Source organism: Myotis davidii, unplaced genomic scaffold (assembly GCF_000327345.1).
Source record: "Myotis davidii unplaced genomic scaffold, ASM32734v1 scaffold551, whole genome shotgun sequence".
NCBI lineage: Eukaryota > Metazoa > Chordata > Mammalia > Chiroptera > Vespertilionidae > Myotis > Myotis davidii.
Genome location: NW_006283788.1, coordinates 600,720 through 622,140, shown reverse-complemented (window position 1 = coordinate 622,140; position 21,421 = coordinate 600,720). Strand labels below are relative to the sequence as shown.

Below are 21,421 nucleotides of genomic sequence, written 5' to 3'. Positions count from 1 at the left end.
ATTCCTGAAAGGAGGAAGTTTGGCAGGATGAAGCTCCTGCAGTTTTCTGAGAATCACCGACCAGCATATTGGGGGACATGGAATAAGACGACGACGGTCATCCATCCAAGGGACCCCTGGGCCCAAGACAGGGTGAGCATGCAAGCAGAAGTCCCAGTGGTCTAGACACACCTGTCTTTCTGTGTTTCCTTCTCAGTTTGCCTTTACACTGGTCTCTTTAATTCCGTAAGTATTCTATTTTCTACTCTGCCCTTTCCTCCCAACCCTGAGAGGCGGCGATGACGCTCTGCATGTCTTGTTTTCTCAGAAGCTCCTGGACTATGAGGTGGACAGTGATGATGAGTGGGAAGAGGAGGAGCCAGGAGAATCTCTCTCTCACAGTGAAGGGGTGAGTGCAGACCTAGAATGATTGCAGCATCCATCCGAGGACCGCAACAGCCCTAGGCTGGATTCCTTTACATAGTTTCTGTGTTACCTGCAGAGTTGTCTGAAAATGTCAGCCAACAGTTTACATCTGGATTCCCAACTTCTCTTGGAATACCTTATTTGGCAACACTAGCCCGCTCGCCTAGCAGTAGTGGGTTGTTACTGAGCAGTGTTGCCCCTTCTAGAAGGGGCACATCCATTCTCTAGTTCACCCAGGCCCCCACCACTTTCTCTTGCCTTATTGGGTGACTTTACTTGTTTGTGTTCTCCACCTCACACCCCCCGTCCTCACACACTGCAATATAATCGGATTCCTTTACGGGGTTTTGGTTGATCCTCATGGTGTCCATAGGAACAACAGCAGTTTGTAGCTTTTTTTTTTTCTTCCTTAGACATACACAGATTTAAATTTTTAATGAAGCATGTATTCTGTTTCCACATGTGAGCATACTTTTTTTTTCTTTGAGGATGATGATGATGAAGTAGAAGATGAAGATGAGGATGATGGTTTTTTCGTACCTCATGGATACCTGTCTGAAGATGAGGGAGTAACTGAGGTGAGTGTATGCACAGGGAGGTGACTGGCTTGGAGAAGAGCCCAGTCAGGGGCTGGTGCTTGGTAGCTGCCTGGGGACAGTGCCCAAGGGTCGCAGTCCATCTATGGCCGGTCCCACATGTATCTCACTTCTCATAGCCATGAAGGTGAGCCCCAATGTGTGATTGGTTGTGGAAATACTAGACCCTGAGCTGGACTTTGTCTGGAAGGGTGGGAGAATTTGCAAAGGTGAGAGAAAATTCACTGTGACGGGAGCGCATGAGAAGAAACCCGGTCAGAGAGTTACTGTGGTTTGTGGGTCAGCTCACCAAACTTTTTAAAATATTTGTTTAGCTGAATGTAATTAGCATACATTTATTCAGTTAAATGAGTTTTAATGATTGACGATATTTGTGGAACCACCACTGGATATAAAATACAGAAGTTTCCATTTTTCCAGAAGGTTCCCCCATTTCCCTTTGAGTTTACCCCACCAACAACAGCAGCAACAACTTTCTAAATTTTGCCACATGGTTAAACTTTTGAGTAAGCCATTTTTAGGGCTCCAAAGGCCTATCGGTTGTGAAATGATTTTGTCTTAAAGTCATACTTGAAGGGCATGTGTCTCATACACATTTCCAACCAATGAGGCAGGCTGGTGTGCCCATAAGCATATCTGCCTTAAAGAGTGGTATCCTCTTTGTGGGAGATGCCCAGCCCTGTGGCTGTACTGGGCATGTAATTTCGACCTGTTCTCTCACCTGCAAGGAATGTGCCGACCCGGAGAACCACAAGGTCCGCCAGAAGCTGAAGGCCAAGGAATGGGACGAGCTTTTAGCCAAGGGAAAGCGGTTCCGCGTGCTCCAGCCCGTGAAGATTGGCTGCGTCTGGGCGGCAGACAAGGATGGCAGCGCCGACCTGAAGGTGCTAGAGCAGTTCACGGCATGCCTTCTAGAGACAGTTCTCCCCGAGGAGGAGCAGACACCTAAGGCCTCCAAGAAAAAGAAGAGGGACCAGCACAGTGAGTGCTGCTCGGGGCAGGGGTGGAAGGGGGTCGGGCTCCCAATTGCACCCAGGCCCAGATCTGTCCAAGGCCAAAGGCATGCAACTTCTTAGGCAAGTGAATTAATAATTTAGAAGTTATTTCAACAAATCACAAAGGCTAGCACTCACTGGACACATCTGTTTCTTCTCTGATATTCACAACAGCAGTACAAGGCAGCTAGTTTCATTAGCCCATTTTACCAACAGGGACACAGACCCAGAGTGCTTGGCCCAGGGTCACTATCATTCCTAACTCCTGTGCCCCCTCACTATTCAAAGCTGGGGAGGACCAGTGACTCAGAATGAGAGTACGATGGCCATTACTAAGGAAACAGGTGCATAAAGTCAGTCGTGATGGTTTTATCTGAATGAATCTACCTTGTGAAATTTGGGCTTCACAGTCTCTTCCAGATCAAGTTCATATATCTAAAAGCTATCCTTAAAAGGCCATCTGAAACTGATTGTGTCCCTTAATCTTGGTGACAGGTTCAGGAACCATGTGCAGTATTTATTGCTATTTTCCCATGTCTGACACCCACTTGTGTCCTCTCCTCTCCCTCCCAGTCTTGGCTCAGTTGCTCCCGCTGCTACACGGGAATGTGAATGGAAGCAAAGTGATCATCCGGGAATTCCAGGAATGCTGCCGCCAAGGACTGCTTGGCAAGGACACTAGCAGTCTTGAGAGCAGCTCCGCCAGCCCTCCGAGCCCTGGCTCTTCCCGCCCGCAGACCCCCACCACCAGCGAGGACAATGCCGTCCCCTCCAAGGCCAGGCTCAAGCGTATTATTTCTGAGAACTCGGTGTACGAGAAGAGGCCTGATTTCAGGATGTGCTGGTACGTCCACTCACAGGTGCTGAAGAGCTTTGATCAGGAGCACCTGCCCGTGCCGTGCCAGTGGAGTTATGTCACTATGGTGCCCTCAGCCACCAGGGAGGACAGTGGCAGCATCCCCACCCCAGGGCCCAGCCAGGGGACACCCATCTCGCTAAAGAGGAAGTCAGCAGGCAGCATGTGCATCACTCAGTTCATGAAGAAGCGCAGGCATGATGGGCAGGTGAGCAGTGGATGCTTGAGGGCTGGGTGGGGCAGGGAGGCCTCCAACGTGGCTTTTTTATTCTTACATTCACAGCAAAATTGAGGCAACAAAATTGTTCAAAATTGAGGGGAAAGTACAGAGATTTTCTGTATTTCCTACCCCTCAACACACACATGCACAGCCTTTCTGGCATCAACATCCCCCACTAGAGCCCTATGCTCGTTAGAGTCTATGAACTCACGTTGACACATCATTAACATCCAAAGTCCATAGTTGACATTAGGATTCACTCTTGGTGTGGTACATTCTGTGGGTTTGGAAAATATGTAAGATGTATCCACCATTACAGTATTATACTATATAGTTTCATTGCCCTAAGAATCCTCTCTTCTGCCTATTCATTCTCCTCCCCTCCTAACCCCTGGCAACCATGGATCCTTTTACTATATCCAACGTTTTCTCTTTTCCAGAATCTCACATTTTTGGACTCATACAGTATATAGACTTTTCAGATTGGCTATTTCACTTAGTAAATTATTTGCATTTAAGCTTCCTCATATCTATTCATTGCTTGATGGCACCTCAATATATGGTCCTTACTTTAGGTCAGCATCTCACAGAGTTATAGATTTTAATGAAGGTGTGGTAAGAGCTGGATCTCCCACTCAAATCAGAGCCCCTTTCAGGAGAGCGGTGCTGCTCCGAGAGCTGTGCTCTGAAGATATAGCTGTGGTGACAGAGGAGGAGAGTTGGTATACGCCCCCTTCACTCCCCGCTCCTGATCTGACATGAGTTACTCTGAGGCTTAGAAAATAAAATCAGGGCTTGGAGGCAAGAGAAATTGCTCCTGGAATGTGACAGTAAACTTTAAACTCACAGCTAGAGGGACTATCAGAACAGTCCAATGTCAACTTGACATTCCCAGAGCACCTACCCATTAGCACTTGTGTGCAAAGCTCTGCCTGCTGATGGATGCAGCTTGGTGCTGTGGGGAGCCCACTGGATGAGGAGGGGGCTCCAAACTCCCAAACACTTCCCTCTCTGGGCCGGGGCCCAAAATGATGGGCTTCATTAGATCCATTAGGTGTTTGAGCCACACAGTATCTTGTGGTTGATGTCGTTGCTAACCCAGCCTTAGAAGGAACCCACATGTGGCTATTGTGGTTGAAACAAACTGGGGACCCCAATTTGAAAATGGGTGGTAATGGAAGACACCTTTTGCGTGAACTCATAAGTAGCATTCGCAGGCCTCTGCCTCATCAGCCCTCCCTTGGTCACCTTTGTGCTGTTGTCTGCTTCATTGGGGTGGGGTAGAATCCCACAGAGTGTGGGGGCTCAGCCGCATTTCTGAGCTTCTCTTCCCTTGTGGTCAACCTCGCTGTGTTCATAACCCATGTTTCCCTCCATGAAAAACTGGTTTTGCCCCATTACATTCCAGGCACTGTACTAGGCATCTTATGTGAATTCCTGTGTTCAATGGTGGTAAGAAGCTTCATTCTCCAGGATAGAGAAATTAAGCCAGGGAGTGCTCTCCCAGGTTAGAGATAGATATGGGAGAAAGCATGTGCCTGGGAATCGGTGAAATGAGGCATGTCACCCAATGATACACATGCAGCAGCAGCCCTGTGCAGTTGTACGGATTCCACTCCCTGTTACAGAAGCACTGCCCAGGAAAGGGGTTAAAAACCTTAGGAGATCTGGGTATGCTGGCCCCCATAACTGATTCATCAGGTGGTTAGGTGCTTAAAGTCTGCATTTCAAAGCCCCTTCTCACGGAGTCCTTTGGAAAGAATCTAGGACCATAGCGTGGGGCAGCATAGTGAGTGCTGGCTTTTTTTTTTTAATATATTATAGATTTCAAAGGGAGAGGGAGAGATAGAAACATCAATGATGAGAATCATTGATTGGCTGGCTCCTGCACGCCCCCTACTGGGGATCAAGCCTACAACCCAGGCATGTGCCCTTGACCGGAATCAAACCTGGGAGCCTTCAGTCCGCAGGCTGATGCTCTATCCACTGAGCCGAACCAGCTAGGGTGGATGCTGGTTCTTTGGAATGTTCTAGGAGTGGATTTGTGGACATTCAGCCTCACCCCTGCTCCTTGGAATGCTCAAGTTTGGACACCCTGCTTGACAGCCCTGAGTCACCAGGACTATGTCCGACCTCAGGTAACAGAGCTCCTATTTTTGTGGGGGTTTACCTCCAGCAACTAGTCCCGAGCTCATGTAACATCCTAGTCCAGTAGCCAGTTCCTCCTGTCCCCCCACCCCCCCACCCCCGCCCCAGGCTGTGGCCAGCAGTAGCTGGAAAGGAATGCTCAACCCAGCCGACTTCCATTGGTGTCTTTCTGGACAAAATGCTTAGGCACAGCCACTGTGAGTTGCAAGAGAGACTGGGAAATGAGAACTGACCACCCTCCGCCCCTGCTTGGCGGGGGGGATGCATGGGTAAGGCCTGCTACCACATAGCACCTACACAAAGTGGGAGACAGGTACAACTTTCTAGAAGGGAAGATTGGAGGGGCATGTAGAACACTTCCCCGTACATTTTGGTAAAGCTTGCATATTTCTGCACCCTTGGAAGTAGTTGTAGCTAAACTATAAATGTGTGTGAGTGTTAAGAATATTTAAATCTTTATTTAGAGTTCAAAAATCATCATAAGCCCTGAGTTTACAAGCTATTATGATCTAGTTAGATAAACAGGCTAAGGTGAGACTTCAGCTCTGTCACCAAGTGTTTCTGGCACCAGGGCGACCCAGATTTGTGGGCCTTGGTTTTATTTTAAAATGGGGAGAGGTTCTGTTTCTCCTTTCTAGTCAAATATATTCTATGATCAAAACAAAACTAAAACCCCAGCTGGTTTGGCTCAGTGGATAGAGTGTTGGCCTGTGGCCTGAAGGGTCCCTGGTTCGATTCCGGTCAAGGGCACATGCCCGGGTTGCGGGCTTGATTCCCAGTATGGGGTGTGCAAGAGGCAGCCAATCAATGATTGTCTCTCATCATTGATGTTTCTATCTCTCTTCTTCCTCCCTTCCTCTCTGAAATCAATCAAAATATATTTAAAATGAAACAAAAAAACAAAACTAAAAGACTGGTGTTATACAGCTGTAGTTCTTGACAGTTGCCAAATATCTAATTCCTGCCCATTCCTGGCAACTCTAAGCATAAATTGAGTTGTCAAGCATCAGTAGCCTCTCTGTTTAAATAAGTCTGTTCCTGCCCATTTTACATGTTCCCCCTTTTCCATCTCTGCATCTACCACATGCAGCAGTGACAGTAGGCTGCTGACAGCTCAGCACAGTGGATTCAGGTGTCATCCTAAATTCCCACTGTAGAATATTTTATAGCCTGTCCTGTGTCTGGAGAGTTATGAATAGTGGTTCCACTATAATTGTGTTTCCTGTCTTCTGTTGAGCCCAGTGACCAGAGGAGGCTATGAAGAAATCCCTCTGTTCCTTTTGCTTAACAGACCCAAACCAACATCCCCAAATCCACATAGTTGAGAGCTGAGCTGTCCTTGGTCAGGCAGTTCTTTTTTTTTTTTAATTCTCACCCAACGAAATTTTTGCATTGATTTTTAGAATGGAAGAGAGAGGGAAAGACAGAAATATCGATGTGAGAGAAACACATCGATTAGTTGCCTCCTGCACTCACTCTGACCAGGGCCCAGGCAGGGGAGGAGCCTGCAACTGAGGTATGTGTCCTTGACCAGAATTGAACTCGGCACCTTCCATCCACAAGCCGACGCCTATCCACTGAGCCAAACCAGCTAGGGTGGTCAATCAGTTCTTTAGAATAGGTAGTTAGAAATCGCCGTCAGCATCCTTAGGTGGCAGCTCCTGCTTTTGCTGTGGGACCATTCCTATCTTAGTGACGCTCCAGCCACCAAAGAGTCTGGGCATGGAGCGTGCACACCAGAAACTGTGATGTTGCAAACTTGAGCCCAGTCTGCCAACCAGGCCAGGAACCCAATGTGCAAATCTTACTGCTCTGTCATTCTTTTTCCAGGCAAATGGAGATTTTTGTAGCAGAGGAATTTCAAAGTGTTTTCAGGAGTAGCCTCTCTGTTTAAATAAGTCTGTTCCTGCCTCCTCTGCTAGTTAGTTCCCTTTGTTCACTTACAGAGAAAGTGAGCTCTTATGTGGATGGTTGGTGTTTAAAATCAGTCCTGCTACTTTCCACCTTGTCTTTCTGTCCCCTCTGTTGAATGCCAATGAAAACGGCCCAGGAATCTTTGTTGGAAAGTCTAGCCCCAGTAGAGGCCTTCCCGCTGTCCCCTGTCCTTCCTGACTTCTGTCCACAATTGCCCAGGTGGTAGCCACACTGGTCTAAGCATAAATTGAATTGTCAAGCATCAGGCAGAAGGTACAGAGAAAGCACTAACCAACTGGGCTCTCAATTGTTTATTTCAAATAATAAATTCAAAGAAACTGTATGCTCTATCAATCTCCCTTTCAAACCAACCCAGAATTCTAATTCGAAAACAGTTCACAGCCTAGCCGGCTTGGCTCAATGGATAGAGCGTCAGCCTTCAGACTGAAGGGTCCCAGGTTCAATTCCGGTCAAGGGCACATGCCTGGGTTGCGGGCTCGATCCCCAGTACGGGGCATGCAGGAGGCAGCCGATCAGTGATTCTCTCATCATTGATGTTTCTAACTCTCTCTCCCTCTTCCTTCCTCTCTAAAATCAATAAAAATATATTAAAAAATTGTTAAATCGTGTTCTTGAACAATTGGAAACTTTGAAATATACTGCATGCTAATAATAATGAAATGGCTAGGTAAATTGTGGCTCTTCCATACACTTGTATATTCTATTATTAAAACGGTAGAGGAGCCCTAGCTGGTTTGGCTCAGTGGATAGAGTGCCAGCCTGCATACTGTAGGGTCCCAGGATTGATTCCAGGCAAGGGCACATGCCCAGGTTGCAGGCTCGATTCCCAGTAGGGGGCGTGCAGGAGGCAGCCGATCAATGATTCTCATCACTGATCTTTCTCTCCCTCTCCCTTCCTCTCTGAAATAATAAAAATATATATTTTTTTAAATAGTTTTTTACTGATTACAGACAGGAAGGGAGAGGAAGATAGAAACATCATTGATGAGAGAGAACCATGGATCGGATGTCTCCTGCACGCCCCCCAGTGGGGAAAAAAAAAAAAACAGTTCACAAATTATTTTTGTGATAAGGTAAATATGACAATGATAGTTTTTGAAGCTCTGAATTAGTTCATTGAAAGGAACTTGCCAAGGTTTGCTTGGTCATCAGCTACCAAATGGACTCCTCCATGTGTTATTAAAACGGTAGAGGAGCCCTAGCTGGTTTGGCTCAGTGGATAGAGTGCCAGCCTGCATACTGTAGGGTCCCAGGAGAATCGAACCCAGGACCCTTCAGTCCGCAGGCCGAAGCTTTATCCACTGAGCCAAACCGGCCAGGGCAAAAAGTATATATTTTTTAAAAAATGGTAGAGGAGGCCAGTAGTATAGACATGTGTAGCAGGAAGGGTTACACACTGGTCTGCCCAAAGTGCCCATGCTGATGACCTGTGTTCCCTTGCCTGTTCAGGTCGGAGCTGGGGACCTGGATGGCTTCCAGGCAGACACGGAGGAGGAGGAGGAAGAGGATGGTGACTGTGTGATGATGGACATCTCGGATATTGCTGGTGAGAACAGCCCCAGTCCCTCTTCTCATGCAGGCTGGCAGCAGGGGGAAGAGCACTTGCACTGTTACCTTTTCACTGGCTCTCTTTTGTACATAATGGGGGTTGAGTTAAAAGATTCTGAAAGGCACTGGGCGGGCTGGTTTAATGGTGTGAGTGTGCAGTTGGGTCCAATCCAGGCCCTGGAGGATCTGACTTTGTTTCCTAAGCTACATTTAGGAAACCAAAGAACTGAAGGTTGGTTGCCACCTTAGTGGGTGATGCATGGGCTGTGTTAGGAAGAGTCCTGGAGGTGGGGGTCCTGGCACAAGTGAGGTACCTCTGAACTAAGCTGCTCCAGGGAAAAGGCAGCAAGCAGTGATGCGAGGCTCGGGGAGCTCATGTCCGGTGACCCTTGACAGAGCCACTTGGCTTCGGTGTCCTAGTTTCTTCCCCTTTGCCATGGGGCTTCGGGCCTAGATTTGGCTTTTCCCCTGAGTGAGCTGAAGAGGGGACAGGGAGTACATGCATCTAGAAAAGGGAGATGGGTCTGGGGGCTACAGCCATGCTTCTTCTCTAACCACGGTCGGATCGGGAGATCTTACCCCAAGAAGGCTCTCAGAGTTGTTTCAGGCCCTGGTGACACAGGTACAGACACTAAAGCCCCTACCTGTCTTGCCTTGCAGAGGTCCAGGACCCTTGTGTAACCACTCCCAGTGCTGGAAGGCCTGTGGGAATGGACACCAGCGAGAGCCCCATGCCCTCCAACTCACTCAGCCCCTCCTGAGCACCCCACACTGGCTGGCGTGTATATGTAGAATGGTTAGGGTTTTCTCAGATGCTTCTCAGATACTTGAAAGACCTATGATTCCTGTGTAAAGAGCACTTTGTCCTGCTTCGCATACGCCCCCTCAAGGGTTGGAAAGTATATAGGATGCTTGATTCATTCTTTTTTATATTTGTAAAAATTTCCCCTCGAAGCTGCATACTAATCTGCCCTTTAATAAAGCATTATCGCAGTGTGTTGGCCTGTACGGGGAATCCCAATTGTGCCCTAAGGATCCTGAGCAGGCACTATGATGAAATGCTTATAAATGAACTGGAGCCCTGCCGGTGTCGTGTGGCACCAGGACTGACATGGATATGTATAAACTTATTGTCTAGCCCTGACCTGGTGTGTCTGTCATCTTTTCAACATACCGTCTCTGAGTGGGTGTGTACCTTCACCTGTGGCCTGAGCCCTATGTTGTGCTTGCAAGTGGGTACTGTGGCATCTCCATCAAGCTTTCCACTTCGCAAAAGCACTGTCCCAACTTGGTTGTAAAGTCCTCCGCCTCCACAGTGACCTAGTTCAGGGTGTAGCTTCTCAGTGGGTGCTTGTGCCCGTCAGCTCTTCCTGCCCCTTGGGAAGTGAGCGGGGCATATTTTGGGCTTCTAAGCCCTGAATCCTGGCTTCCAGATGGACTTCAGGGTCAGGCCACATCACAGGAGAGTATTGAAATAGTGGAGCCAACTAAAGATGCTGGAGCCTTGGTCCATGGGGCCCTGGAGCAGCCCCACATTGGGGCAGTGATAGTCCCACAGAGGCGTTTGAGCATGTGTGAGCTGAGATTTTGGCAGAGTTCACATCCTCCATCCAGCCTGGACTCCTGCCGACCCCTCATATCTAGACAGTAGAGGGTTGATTTTGTTCCTACTGCCCCCATGGGAGAAGAGCCACCAGGCATATCAGTGTGCAGAACAGCTCGTATCAGCTGGATACAACCAGACAGGGCAACTGAACCCTGTGGCTGTGTGGTGGCCAAGACTCCTCAGGTTTTTCGCTCCCACAAACACCCTGATCCTCCTCCAGGAGCCCCATGAGGATGGGGCTGAGGAACACCCCAGTTGCAGGTGAGAACATGAGCCTTGGCCAGAAACTCCTACTGGAGGTGTAAGGTGCAGCTGAATACAGGCTCGTCCTCAGGATAGAGGCACATGTGTTAAACCTGTGGACACGACTACCTGTAAAGTATCCTTAAGCCTGTTTTAGTTGGGTATCTGACAACTGACAGTTGAATCCTAGCAGCAGTTGGGGACAGGGAAGGGATGGATCTAAGTGACAGGGTGAGACCATGCTGGGTTCCCAAGATATGGCAGCAAAGGAGACAGGCCTAGGTCCAACATCTGCTGGTGGCCTATGTGTGAGGCAAAGGCATGCATGGGGGCAACTTGCTTGCTGAGGTTACAAGGGATTATTGCTTTTAAAATAACATTTGGGGCCTTGAAGCTTCATGTCTGTCACATAGCTGGCAGTGGCCAGAGGACCAGCCACCAGGTCTCCATGCAGGGGAGAATCTAACAGAAACCGAGCCAGCAGCCCACCTGGGGCTGAGAGGGGAGGGGACGATCCAGATGAGTGATTGAGGGGGCATCTCCCAGCCAGGCTATGACCAGAAGTTCCTTTGACACTCTTGGCCTTGGTTTCCATTTTAGTTCCCTATAGCTGTAACCCCGTAGTCGGCAAACTGGCTCACGAGCCAATGCGGCTCTTTGGCCCCTTGAGTGTGGCTCTTCCTAAGCCTTAGGAGTACCCTAAATAAGTTAGTAACAATGTACCTACCTAGTTTCAGTTTAAAAAATTTGGCTCTCAAAAGAAATTTCAATCGTTGTACTGTTGATATTTGGCTCTGTTGACTAATGAGTTTGCCGACCACTGCTGTAACCCACCACTACAAATGGCTTAAAAAAAAAAAACTTGTTCTTACGGTTCTGGGTATCATCAGACATGGGTCTCACTTCTTTAAAATACAGATGTGAACAGGGCTGGTTCCTTCTGGAAGCTCCAGGGGAGAATCCATTTCTGTGCTTTTCCAGCTTCTAGAGGCCACTACATTCCTTGGCCTGTGGCCTTTTTCCATCTTTGAAAACTGCAGTGTAACATCTTCCCATCTCTTCTACCTCCTCCTTCAACATATAAGAACTCCTGTGATGACAATGGCCCATCTGGAAAACCCAGGACAATCTCCCATCTCAAGGTCCTTAATCAACACAAAGTTCCTTTTGTCACATAAAGTAATATTCACAGGTTCCAGGGGTGAGGAGGTGGACATCTACACGAACTGTTCTGCCGGGCCTAAGAGGCCCTAGCCCAGTCGTGGGCAAACTACGGTCCGCGGGCCGAATCCGGCCTGTTTGAAATGAATAAAACTATTGAAAAAAAAGACCGTACCCTTTTATGTAATGATGTTTACTTTGAATTTATATTAGTTCACACAAACACTCCATCCATGCTTTTGTTCCGGCCCTCCGGTCCAGTTTAAGAACCCATTGTGGCCCTCGAGTCAAAAAGTTTGCCCACCCCTGCCCTAGCCCCACAGCCCAGGATCCCTGGGGTACCCTCCCTCAGCAAGGTGGGCTCATCCACGGGGTGCCCTACAATACATGGCTGGAATTCACCACCAGGAGACTAGTCAAACAGCCTGTTTATTTGGATTCATAACTTAGTGTTACAGAACTCTGCCCAGGCCCAGCATCTCTATCTTATGCCACTATCACCAGCAGTTCCACAGGACAGCCTCAGGGCCAGCCATGGGGCCTGGACCCAAGCGGCAGGCCTATTCCTATCCAGGGAAGTGCCCGGGTCTGTCATGCCTCGAGTTCCGTTAATTAGGTTAAATAGCAGCTAGAGAATGCTACCAAGGACAGCACAGCAGCTGTTGCTTGAAAGTCCTCAGTGGCGGTCACAGGCCAACCAGTGGCTCTCCCTTGCCCATGGGCTGGGCAGTCCAGAGGAGGCTGGGAGGCCTTGAAGTGGAGGGAGAATGAGGACGTGAGCAGAGGTGGAGGAAGCAGGAGACAGACCCATGAGGGCTGAAGCCAACCCTGCTTTTATTTCACGAGAGCTTCTCGATGGCCAACAGGAGCTCGGGCTTCAGGATAGATGAGTCTGGCTTAGCCCCCGCGGCCTTAATGTCCTCTAGCACCGCCATGTCCCACGAGAAGGTCAGGAGGGCTGAGGGCACCTGTGGTGGGGAGAGAAATTTCAGCTTTGTTCTGGCCTTTACATGACAAAGCTCATCTCTTCACCTTTAAATCTTCGTGTTGGAATCAGGGCCACACACCCCAGGACTACTCCCCTCTGGCGACAACAGGACGGCCTTCACACAGTCGGTCCATTCCTGAACCAGTGGCTCCTCCTACAGAGGACCCGGGCTCAGGGACACCTCAGATTTGGCTAAGACTCTCAGTGCTGGGCATCCGTCAGGAAATCCCCACATTTTCAATCCCATCTGGGTCCTGCTCCTCAGAGGACTCGAAATAACACACTTGCTACCTTCCTTTCCATTTTAAAGGTGGGAAACTGAGGCACAGAGAAGTTACTCGGGGTTACACTGCTAGTAAAGGGAAAGGTAGGACTGAGGGAGCGTGGTTCTGGGACCCCTGCTCCTAGCACCACCCCATACTGAAGAGGGCCGCCCTCATGGGGAACCTGTGCAGATTCAACAAGAACCTGGAGATCCAGCATGCGGGAGCTCATCACTCACCAGCCCACACTCATTGAAGGCCAAGTTCTCATCCTCCGACAACTTCTGCCCACACGAGGCCAGCAGCTCAAAGGGCAGCCAGTCGTTCTGCAGGGCCTCCCGGACAAAGCTGTACAGTGCTGCCACCCGCTCCCGGGCATAGAAGGTCCCTGAGGGGTGGAAGAGTCAGCGTGGGGCTGGAGATCCTGGGAACCCCCAGCCCAGACAAGCTGCGCCCAGAGAAGCTCAGACCAGAAAGGCCTTCCACTCCTGCTGGAGGCACAGCAACCCACAGCTGCAGTTGTACCACGTCCCTCAGCCCCATAGCAGACACCACCTCCCAGGCCTCACCCTGCCCCAGGGAAGCACGCACCCTGGAGGAGGCAGCCGTCTGGGAGGCGCACACGCAGCAGTGTGTACGTGTACTTGCGCATCTCCCTCTGCTCCTCCTTCTCCCGCATGGCCTTGGTCCGCAGCATGCTCAGCCGCTCCACCGCCTCAGACCTGAGCTTCTGCTCCCGTTTGGCCTCCTCAGTCGTGAGGTTGAAGAAGTCGGGGGGCAGGTCAAACTGGGAGGCCATGGGTGAGGGCCGGAAGACACGGCGTTGGCGGATCAGTGTGGCCCGCACAGGCTCGCCGCACAGCAGCTGCTCCTTGTGTCTTTCCAGGCTCTCGGGTTTGGCCAAGGCGGCCTCGCTTAGCACATAGAACTCTTCGGGGCCCTCTGGGATACGCAGGGATGTCATTGTGATGTCACTGTGCCACAGCAGGAAGACCCCGCGCTGGACACCACCACCACCACCCCCGACTCCCACCTCTCAACTTAGCCAAGGCTCTTCTCTACCCAGCTTACCCTGATCAGGAACTGGTAACAATGTCTTCTGGAAGCCAATGGCCTCAAAAAACTCGTGGGCCCCTTCCAGGCAGTTAATGCGCTCCTGGGAGCAGAGCCAGAAGTCATGCAGGGCCCTTGGGCCTCCTCAAGCCCAACCAGCCTTGCTGCCCAGCCCATTCCACCAGGCCCAGCATCCCCCTTTTAGAGCAGCTGCTTCCTGCTGGACGGGATGAACCCCCCTCCTAAAACTGCCTAAGGACAGGTTCTCACAGCTGGTAACAGAGGATGTGGGACCCCAAAGGCCAACAACGGTGGGCGGAGGAGGGGCAGAAACCAGGGGAGGGCTGCATACGGGGGGTGGCAGTGGGTGTCCTGCCAGCAGCACAGGTAACATGGGCCAGGGTGGCGGGACCCCTTGATTTCTCCACAGAAGCCAGAAGTCTGTTTGTATAAGAAATCCCCCCAGTGCTGATGCGATCCCAACTAAAAAAAGTCAAAACATGCCACGGGTGGTGGGGAATGCAGATTAAATATAGCTGTGGTGTATGACCTATGTTCATAAAACCCCCTCTCCACATGCCACCTCTGCCTACCTCAACCGGAAACCCCTGGAGGAGCGATCCCACTGGCCCCACCGCCAGACTGGGCCCTGTGTAACTGGAGGCCTGGCCACGCTGGCTACACAGGCTAAAAGTCACTCAGCACAGCCCTCACCTGGAACACCTTGTTTTGCAGCTTGATCTTCCGGTACTTCTCCTCCTCGGGGTGCAGATGGATATTGTCCAGGTACCTAGGGCAGAATTGGGGATCCGGGACAGGCCAGGGTGGTCTGACTGGCTCCTCTGTACCTCCCACCCCCACATGGATAGCAGCTCAGAGCCACACCCAGGCTTGTGGTAAGAGAGATGTTGGGGAGAGGGGTGCCATCACACCTGGACACCTCATGGAGCTGGACCCCTGGTGCCAACAGCCTGGGCCTGCATAGGACACCACTGCCCCCACCACCATTGCCACCTGGGGCCTATCGCTGTTCCTGCCTCCACTGAAGGACACCAATGCGGGACAGGGCCAATGGGCCACCAGTGTCAGCTTGGGGGCTCATGAGCAAAATGGACTTCCAGCCCTGGCTGGGTAGCTCAGTTGGTTAGAGAACCATCTTAATACACCAAGGTTGTGGGTTCGATACCCAGTCAGAGCACATACAAGAATCAACCAATGAGTGCATGAATAAGTGGAACAACAAATCAATGTCTCTCTCTCTCTCTGTTTCTCTCTCTATCCCTTCCTCTCTCTCTCTGTCTCCCTCTCTCTCTCTCTAATCAATAAATAAAATTAAAAACAGACTTCCAGCACTCCCCGACCTACTCAGTCAGGGAAGTGGGGTGGGAACTCACCTACTTCCCATTCTTCTGATGATCCCAAAGGGAAGCCAGGGTCAGAAATCCCCAATTCTGTAAACCCTTTCGTTTTACAGACAAACAGAGGCCCCAAGAGGCCAAGCCCCTTTCTCATGGGCTCAGGGGCAGTGAAGGGTGGGGCCTGGCTCCCAGGGCCAGGAGCCTTCTGGGCCCCCTCAGCAAGTTATGCTGGAAGCCCAAGAGGCTGGCCTCCCAGTGGGGGGAGAGGGCACCCACTCACTTGGCGATGGTGTCCACACCCAGCTTCACCCTGTCCCGGTCTTTGTTGAACGTGTGGATCTTCATGATGGAGGCAGCTACTGGGTCAGTGGAGAAGTGCTGGGAGGAGTGAGGAAAGCATGTCAAAAAGTGCTTACCTCATGGCCTGGAGGCCTCACTACTCAGGAGGCAGCAGTAATAATACTAATAACAGTCTCATGGTGGACCGGCCAGTAGTATTTAACTCAATTCTATGGACTCAGCAGAAAAAAAGAAAAGCCCTTTGACAACTCCTTCCTGGGCCTCAGCTCTGCCCTCACCTCTAGGGAAGATGGGGTCGTCGGCAGCCCAGAATATGCAATGGCATTATGGCTGCTGACCAGCAGAACTTAAAATGGGACATTAGCCTGGACAATCCTGCTAGGCCAGGGTAATCATAAGAGTCCATCAGGAGAGAGAAGCAGAGAGATGGCAGCCGGACAAAGACTTTGCCTGGCATCGCTAGATGTGAAGGTGAAAGAAGGAGCCACATAATACAGGTGACCTAGAAGCTGGAAAAGGACAGGAAATGGACTGTCCACAGAGCTTCAGGAAGGAATGCAGCCCTCCTGCCACTGGTGAGAGCCATGTCACATTCTGACTTCAGAATTCTAAGAGACTAGACGTCTATTTGAAGTCCCCGAGTTTGTAGTAATCTGTTATGATGGTTAATGAGAAACTCAGACCCAGGGCAAAGATATTCGTGTGTTCTTTTTGTTCTTCTAAGTTTCAAATTACTTCCAAATTCAGTTTTAAAAAAGAAAAGTAACGGAGTTCTTTTTGTACTGATATAATAGCTGGCAGTTCCTATGTTAAACGTGAGTGGTACGTTACCTTTTATGGAAAACAAAACAAGTGAAGGGGAGATACAAGGATGTCAGTAGTTTGTTCATATCTGAAATGTCTCTGAAAAGGAACTTCAACCACCCACAGAGGTTGCATTCTGGAAGGGTAGCTGGGAGGTGGAGGGAAGTGGTTTTTGTCTGCCTACCCTTTTTGTATCCTGAATTCTTATCCCAAGTAAGCATTACCTCTTTGAACAAGTGACAACAGACACAACATACACAGGTGAAGACACTACGAAGGATCTGTACCACTGGGGCTCACTGAAGGCAGCCCTGACCTGAAACCTCTAGGTGAGGGATGGGGGCACGGGGCCTCTACTCACTGAGAGAATGGCCTCCTTGATTCGGGTGTCCCGCTGGTCCTTCCTCAGGATGGCCCCTGTGAGCGGGCAGGTGAAGTACACTCCAGGCGCCGCCAGGTTTGTTGAGCCTTCCTCTTTGGGCTCAGCTATCTAGGGCGATTGGGATGAAAGTGTCTGAGCCTAGACAGTGGACAGAAGCCACCTCAAGTCACTGAGTGCCACAGCCTTGAAAGCATGGCCCTGGGAGTCAGACATCCCTGGTCCCAACGCTGTCCCCTCTACCATGAAACACCTTGGCCTGTGACCGAGCCCCTCTGAGACTGTTTTCTTATCTGTGAAATGTCTGCAGGACCAGCTCAGAATCCAACAAGGTAAGGAAGGAAAGAAGTGTGTAGCAGCCTTGGACACCACACTCAGTGGCTTCTGCTGTTCCGGTCCCTGCTCCCTGGTAGAGACGGGGCTTTGTGGTGAGGAGCTGAATTATGGTGCCCTGGATGAGTCCTGGCCCCTCTCTGACCCTCGAGTCCTAGGCAGTATCTAGAGCCTCTTCCACTCTAAAATCCAGTGAGAATTCGAGGGGTGAACTGCAGGACCATCCTTTCTGCAGAGCTCTCTCCTTCAGGAAGGCCTCTGATTCCACCAGTCTCCAGAGAGCCCTCCCACCTCCCAAGAAGGCTACAGAGGCCAATGCTTTGGAGTCCCAGAGACGGGTCCCCATTCTGTCCCTGATGATTTTGAGGTGCAGGACTAAGGACAGCTGCCTTCACCTTTCTGAACCTCAGTTTTCTCTTCTGAAAAGTATGAACTATAACAGCATCCACCCTCATGGGATTAGGAAGCCCGGAGCGGGGGGGGGTGGGGGGGGAGTGAACCAACAAGCTAATGAGGTCCAATCGTACCCTCAACACCCAAGCCTGGCATCATTAGGTGCTGAGCGTGGAGATCCCAGTCAATACTGCACTCAACCACAACCTGCCTCCACCTTTCAAGGCAGGGGTCCCCAAGGCCAGAGGTGACCTCTATCCACCCTGACATCTCTTCTGCATCCCCACTGTCCCAGCACCAGGTGCTTACAGCCCTCTGCTGGGCACTTAGCTGGTGATGAGGAAATGGCCAATTAGACAAATGCAGGCAAGAACTTGGGGGGCGTGATCCCAGCTCCCCTGCCCCAGGTCACCCCTTGGAGTATCATGCTGCCCTGTGGATGCTTTTACCATGTTAGTCCCCGAGTCTTGCGAACTCCCACTCACAGATGCTTCAGCTGGAAGTTCCTTTCTCACTGGAGGAAGAGGCAAAGGAGGGTCAGTGTGTGGCCCCACTGGGGCTGGCCCTCAAGTCCTAGTCCTTCTAGCTTAAGGTCCTGACCCATCTTCCTGCAACAATGCTCCATGCCCCCAGGCTTCACCTGACCATCTAATGATGACTTTCAACATCCTCCTCCTCCCTCCCTCCCTTCTTCAACCTCCCTGACCTACATGGCACCCAGACGACATCAGACCCTTATTCCTTTTCACCCTTAATTTCCCCTCTCTCACAACTGTGATTTTAAAGCCCCTCAAAGTCATGGGGGTTATGTAATTATTTTCATCCAGGACCAAGCACAGGCCTGTGAACAGGCCTCAAGAATGAAGGGGCAGAGGCCTCACTCCACCTCCACTCGCCTCCCCCCACTGCAACCCAAGGACAGCGCAGGTCACCCTGGTTTCGGATGAGGTCCTGTGACGTGGGGCCCCGAGCCCTGGGCTGCTTCTGCTCAAGTCGGGCCAGGGCTGCTGCTGCTGCCATCTGTGCCTCATTGGTGGGTCCCTGGCGGGGCTGCTGGCGTGCCGGCTGGCTGGTTTTTTCTTTGGGGGCCTTCTCCCTGAGGAGAGACATAGTGGAAGTGAGGTGATGTGGGGTCAGACAGAAGAGCCTCTGCCCCTCTCCCATTTCTACTCCTGCTCCATCAGACAGATATGTCCCTTTTTCCCAGGCCCCCACTCAGCCCCACCCCATGGTTCTAACACAGACAGCAGAACCACTGGGGCAGATTTCACTCCCAGCTCGGCCCCTTTGGGCAAGTCCTGCAGTGGGCTGGATCTCAGAATCAACATCTGTTAAATGGGGTAACAAGTAACAGCACCCACCCCCTGCAGGAGGGCCATCCCGGTGAAGCGTGTGTGACAGCACCCTACTGTCTTCAGGAACTGATGAGACTCAGGTGTCACTTCTCTCCTTGCTCCCTCCTAAGCATCTCCACCCTTACTGTCTAAAACAGTCAGCAGTTGCAGGTTTTTGTGTTTTTCTTTTAAAGAATATTTTATTGCGCTAGCTGGTTTGGCTCAGTGGATAGAGTGTTGGCCTCCGGAATAAAGGGTCCTAGGTTCAATTCCAGCCAAGGGCACATGCCTGGATTGTGGGCTCAATCCCCACCCCCAGTAAGGAGTGTGTAGGAGGCAGCCAATCAACGACTCTCATCATTGATGTTTCTCTCTCTCTCACTCCCTTCTCCCTTCCTCTCTGGTCAATATATATCCTATATAATAAAAGAGAAACATGCAAATTAACCATCCCTCCACTACACTCAAGCCACACCCACAAGCCAATCAGGAGTGAGTATGCAAATTAACCCAACTAAGATGGCAGCAGCCACGGAGCTGGAACAAGCAGGACGCTTGGTTGCCCCTGGCGATGGAGGAAGCCAAGCTTCCTGCCTGCCCTGGCCAGCCCTGGGCTCAGCTCAAGGCTACAAAGTTTCAATTATAGAAGGTAACTAAATTCCACAAAAAAGAAAAAAAGAAAAAAAGGAGAGGCTGGGAGCTTGGGTCACCGGGGCATGGCCAGCCTGAAAACAGCCATCAGCCCCTCTCCCAGGCTGGCCAGGCACCCCAGTGGGACTCCCACCCTGATCTGGGACAGCCTTCAGAGCAACCCAGCCAGCCCCCACCCGTGCACCAGGCTTCTATCCTATATAAGGGTTATAAGAAAATTGACGCTAACAGCAGAACGACTGGAAATGACTGGTCCATGACTGGAAATGACTATGACACATACTGACCACCAGGGAGCAGACGCTTAATGCAGGAGCTGTTCCCTGGTGGTCAGTGCGCTCCCACGGGGAGCTCTGCTCAGCCATAAGCCAGGCTGATGGCTGCCAGCACAGTGGTGGTGGCGGGAGCCTCTCCCACCTCCTCAGCAGTGCTAAGGATGTCCGACTGCAGCTTAGGCCTGCTCCCCTCTGGCAAGTGGACATCCCCCAAGGGCTTCTGGGCTGCCAGAAGGATGTCTGACTGCCAGCTTAGGCCAAATCCCCCGGGGAGCAGGCCTAAGCCAGCAGATGGACATTCCTCAAGGGGTCCCAGACTACAAGAGGGCACAGGCCAGGCGGAGGGACCCCCGAGTGCACAAAGTTTTGTGCACCGGGCCTCTAGTGTGTGTGTTTTGTGTGTGTGTGTGTGTGTGTGTGTGTGTGTATAAAGACATCTTTTTAAAAAAAGAATATTTTATTGATTTTTGGAGAGGGAGATGGCAAAACATCAATTGGCTGCCTCCTGTATACCCCTCTACTGAGGATCGAGCCCAAAACTTGGGCATGTGCCCTGACCTGGAATCAAACAGACAACCTTTTGGTGCACAGGACAAGGCCCAACACACTGACTATGGCGCAGTTACAATTTCATTAACTGAGCACCTACTGTGTGCCAGGCAGCACACAGTACGTTTTCCTCATACCAACACCCCTCTGAGGGCAGTCTTAAGATCTTTTGCAAGTGCCAGAGGGACACAGAAACTCAGACACCACGCAAGCCCTGGGTTAAGCATGGTACGAAGATCTGGTTTAATCCCTCCTCCACCCACTTAGGAAATAAGTGATGTGATGACCCCAGGGGATGGATGGCTTCTTAATCTACTTAGCAGGAAAATGAGCTTGTTTTGAATGTGCCAGCAGAGAAATCCTTCTTCCCACCCTGGTCTTATTCACCTACCTCACTTGCCTTCTTCCTCAAGGGTTCTCCCCCAGCCCCAGTAATTGGGATCATCTGTGCTAAGTTTGTAAAACCTTCCCAAGAGTTCACGGCCTCACTCCTCCCACTCTGCTCAGATATGCGGGCAGCCCCCTCTTCTTTGTTCCAAGGCTTCTGGGACCTGCTTCCTGCCCATCCCTGCCCTTCTCACCAACCTTCCCCACAGCCGAGAACCTAATGCTGAAGAAAAAATGAGTCACATAGACCCACCCTAGTCCCATGTGATATTCCGATCTTTCTATAAAAATGCTACTTTTCAAAACACCTCACCCATCCCTTTCATGGCTCCACTGGGCAGCCAAAGGGATCCCTCTAAAACCTGTCAGCGCTATCACACCTCTGAACACAGTCCTCCCCACACCTGCACAACAGAATCCTAAAGCCACCATGTCCCCATGGGCCATGCACACCTGCCTCTCTCCCTGGTCTCCCTGCTGTTGTTCTCACAGGGCCAGCTGGTTCCTGCCACAAAGCCTTTGCGCTTCCTGTGGCGTCTGCCTGGAATGTTCCACTTGGGGGTGGGGTGTGGAAAGGAGGTCTGGGAGAGGGTAGAGAAGCTTCATTATGTGTATGTGCAACCTCACTTCATCCAGCTCTG

The 21,421-nt window shown here is 50.8% G+C and overlaps 2 protein-coding genes across 3 annotated transcripts in view; one reads left to right on the top strand and one right to left on the bottom strand.

Annotated features, from left to right (window-relative positions):
* The window catches only part of CHAF1A (chromatin assembly factor 1 subunit A), a 30,828-nt gene extending 20,981 nt beyond the window's left edge, over positions 1-9,847 (top strand). The window contains exons 10-16 of the mRNA XM_006754047.2: positions 1-132; positions 308-388; positions 894-983; positions 1,730-1,982; positions 2,570-3,060; positions 8,605-8,701; positions 9,364-9,847. The exon at positions 1-132 is cut by the window's left edge and continues 22 nt beyond it. Of these exons, the coding sequence (XP_006754110.1) occupies positions 1-132; positions 308-388; positions 894-983; positions 1,730-1,982; positions 2,570-3,060; positions 8,605-8,701; positions 9,364-9,464 (1,245 nt within the window). The 3' untranslated portion in view covers positions 9,465-9,847. The remainder of the gene's footprint in view (positions 133-307; positions 389-893; positions 984-1,729; positions 1,983-2,569; positions 3,061-8,604; positions 8,702-9,363) is intronic.
* Positions 9,848-12,123: 2,276 nt separating this feature from the next.
* UBXN6 (UBX domain protein 6) lies at positions 12,124-21,415 on the bottom strand. 2 transcript variants are annotated; one of them, XM_006754045.2, is made up of 10 exons: positions 21,271-21,415; positions 18,517-18,680; positions 18,034-18,098; positions 16,841-16,969; positions 15,656-15,753; positions 14,732-14,807; positions 14,036-14,120; positions 13,556-13,906; positions 13,204-13,352; positions 12,124-12,681 (listed from the first exon to the last, which is right to left on the bottom strand). In XM_006754045.2, the coding sequence occupies exons 1-10, from the start codon at positions 21,384-21,386 to the stop codon at positions 12,553-12,555; spliced, it is 1,362 nt and encodes a 453-aa protein (XP_006754108.1). In that variant the 5' UTR covers positions 21,387-21,415; the 3' UTR covers positions 12,124-12,552. The 2 variants fall into 2 exon arrangements, with proteins under 2 accessions (XP_006754108.1, XP_006754109.1); XM_006754046.2 differs by having other exon boundaries at positions 21,234-21,371.
* Positions 21,416-21,421: the final 6 nt, after the last annotated feature.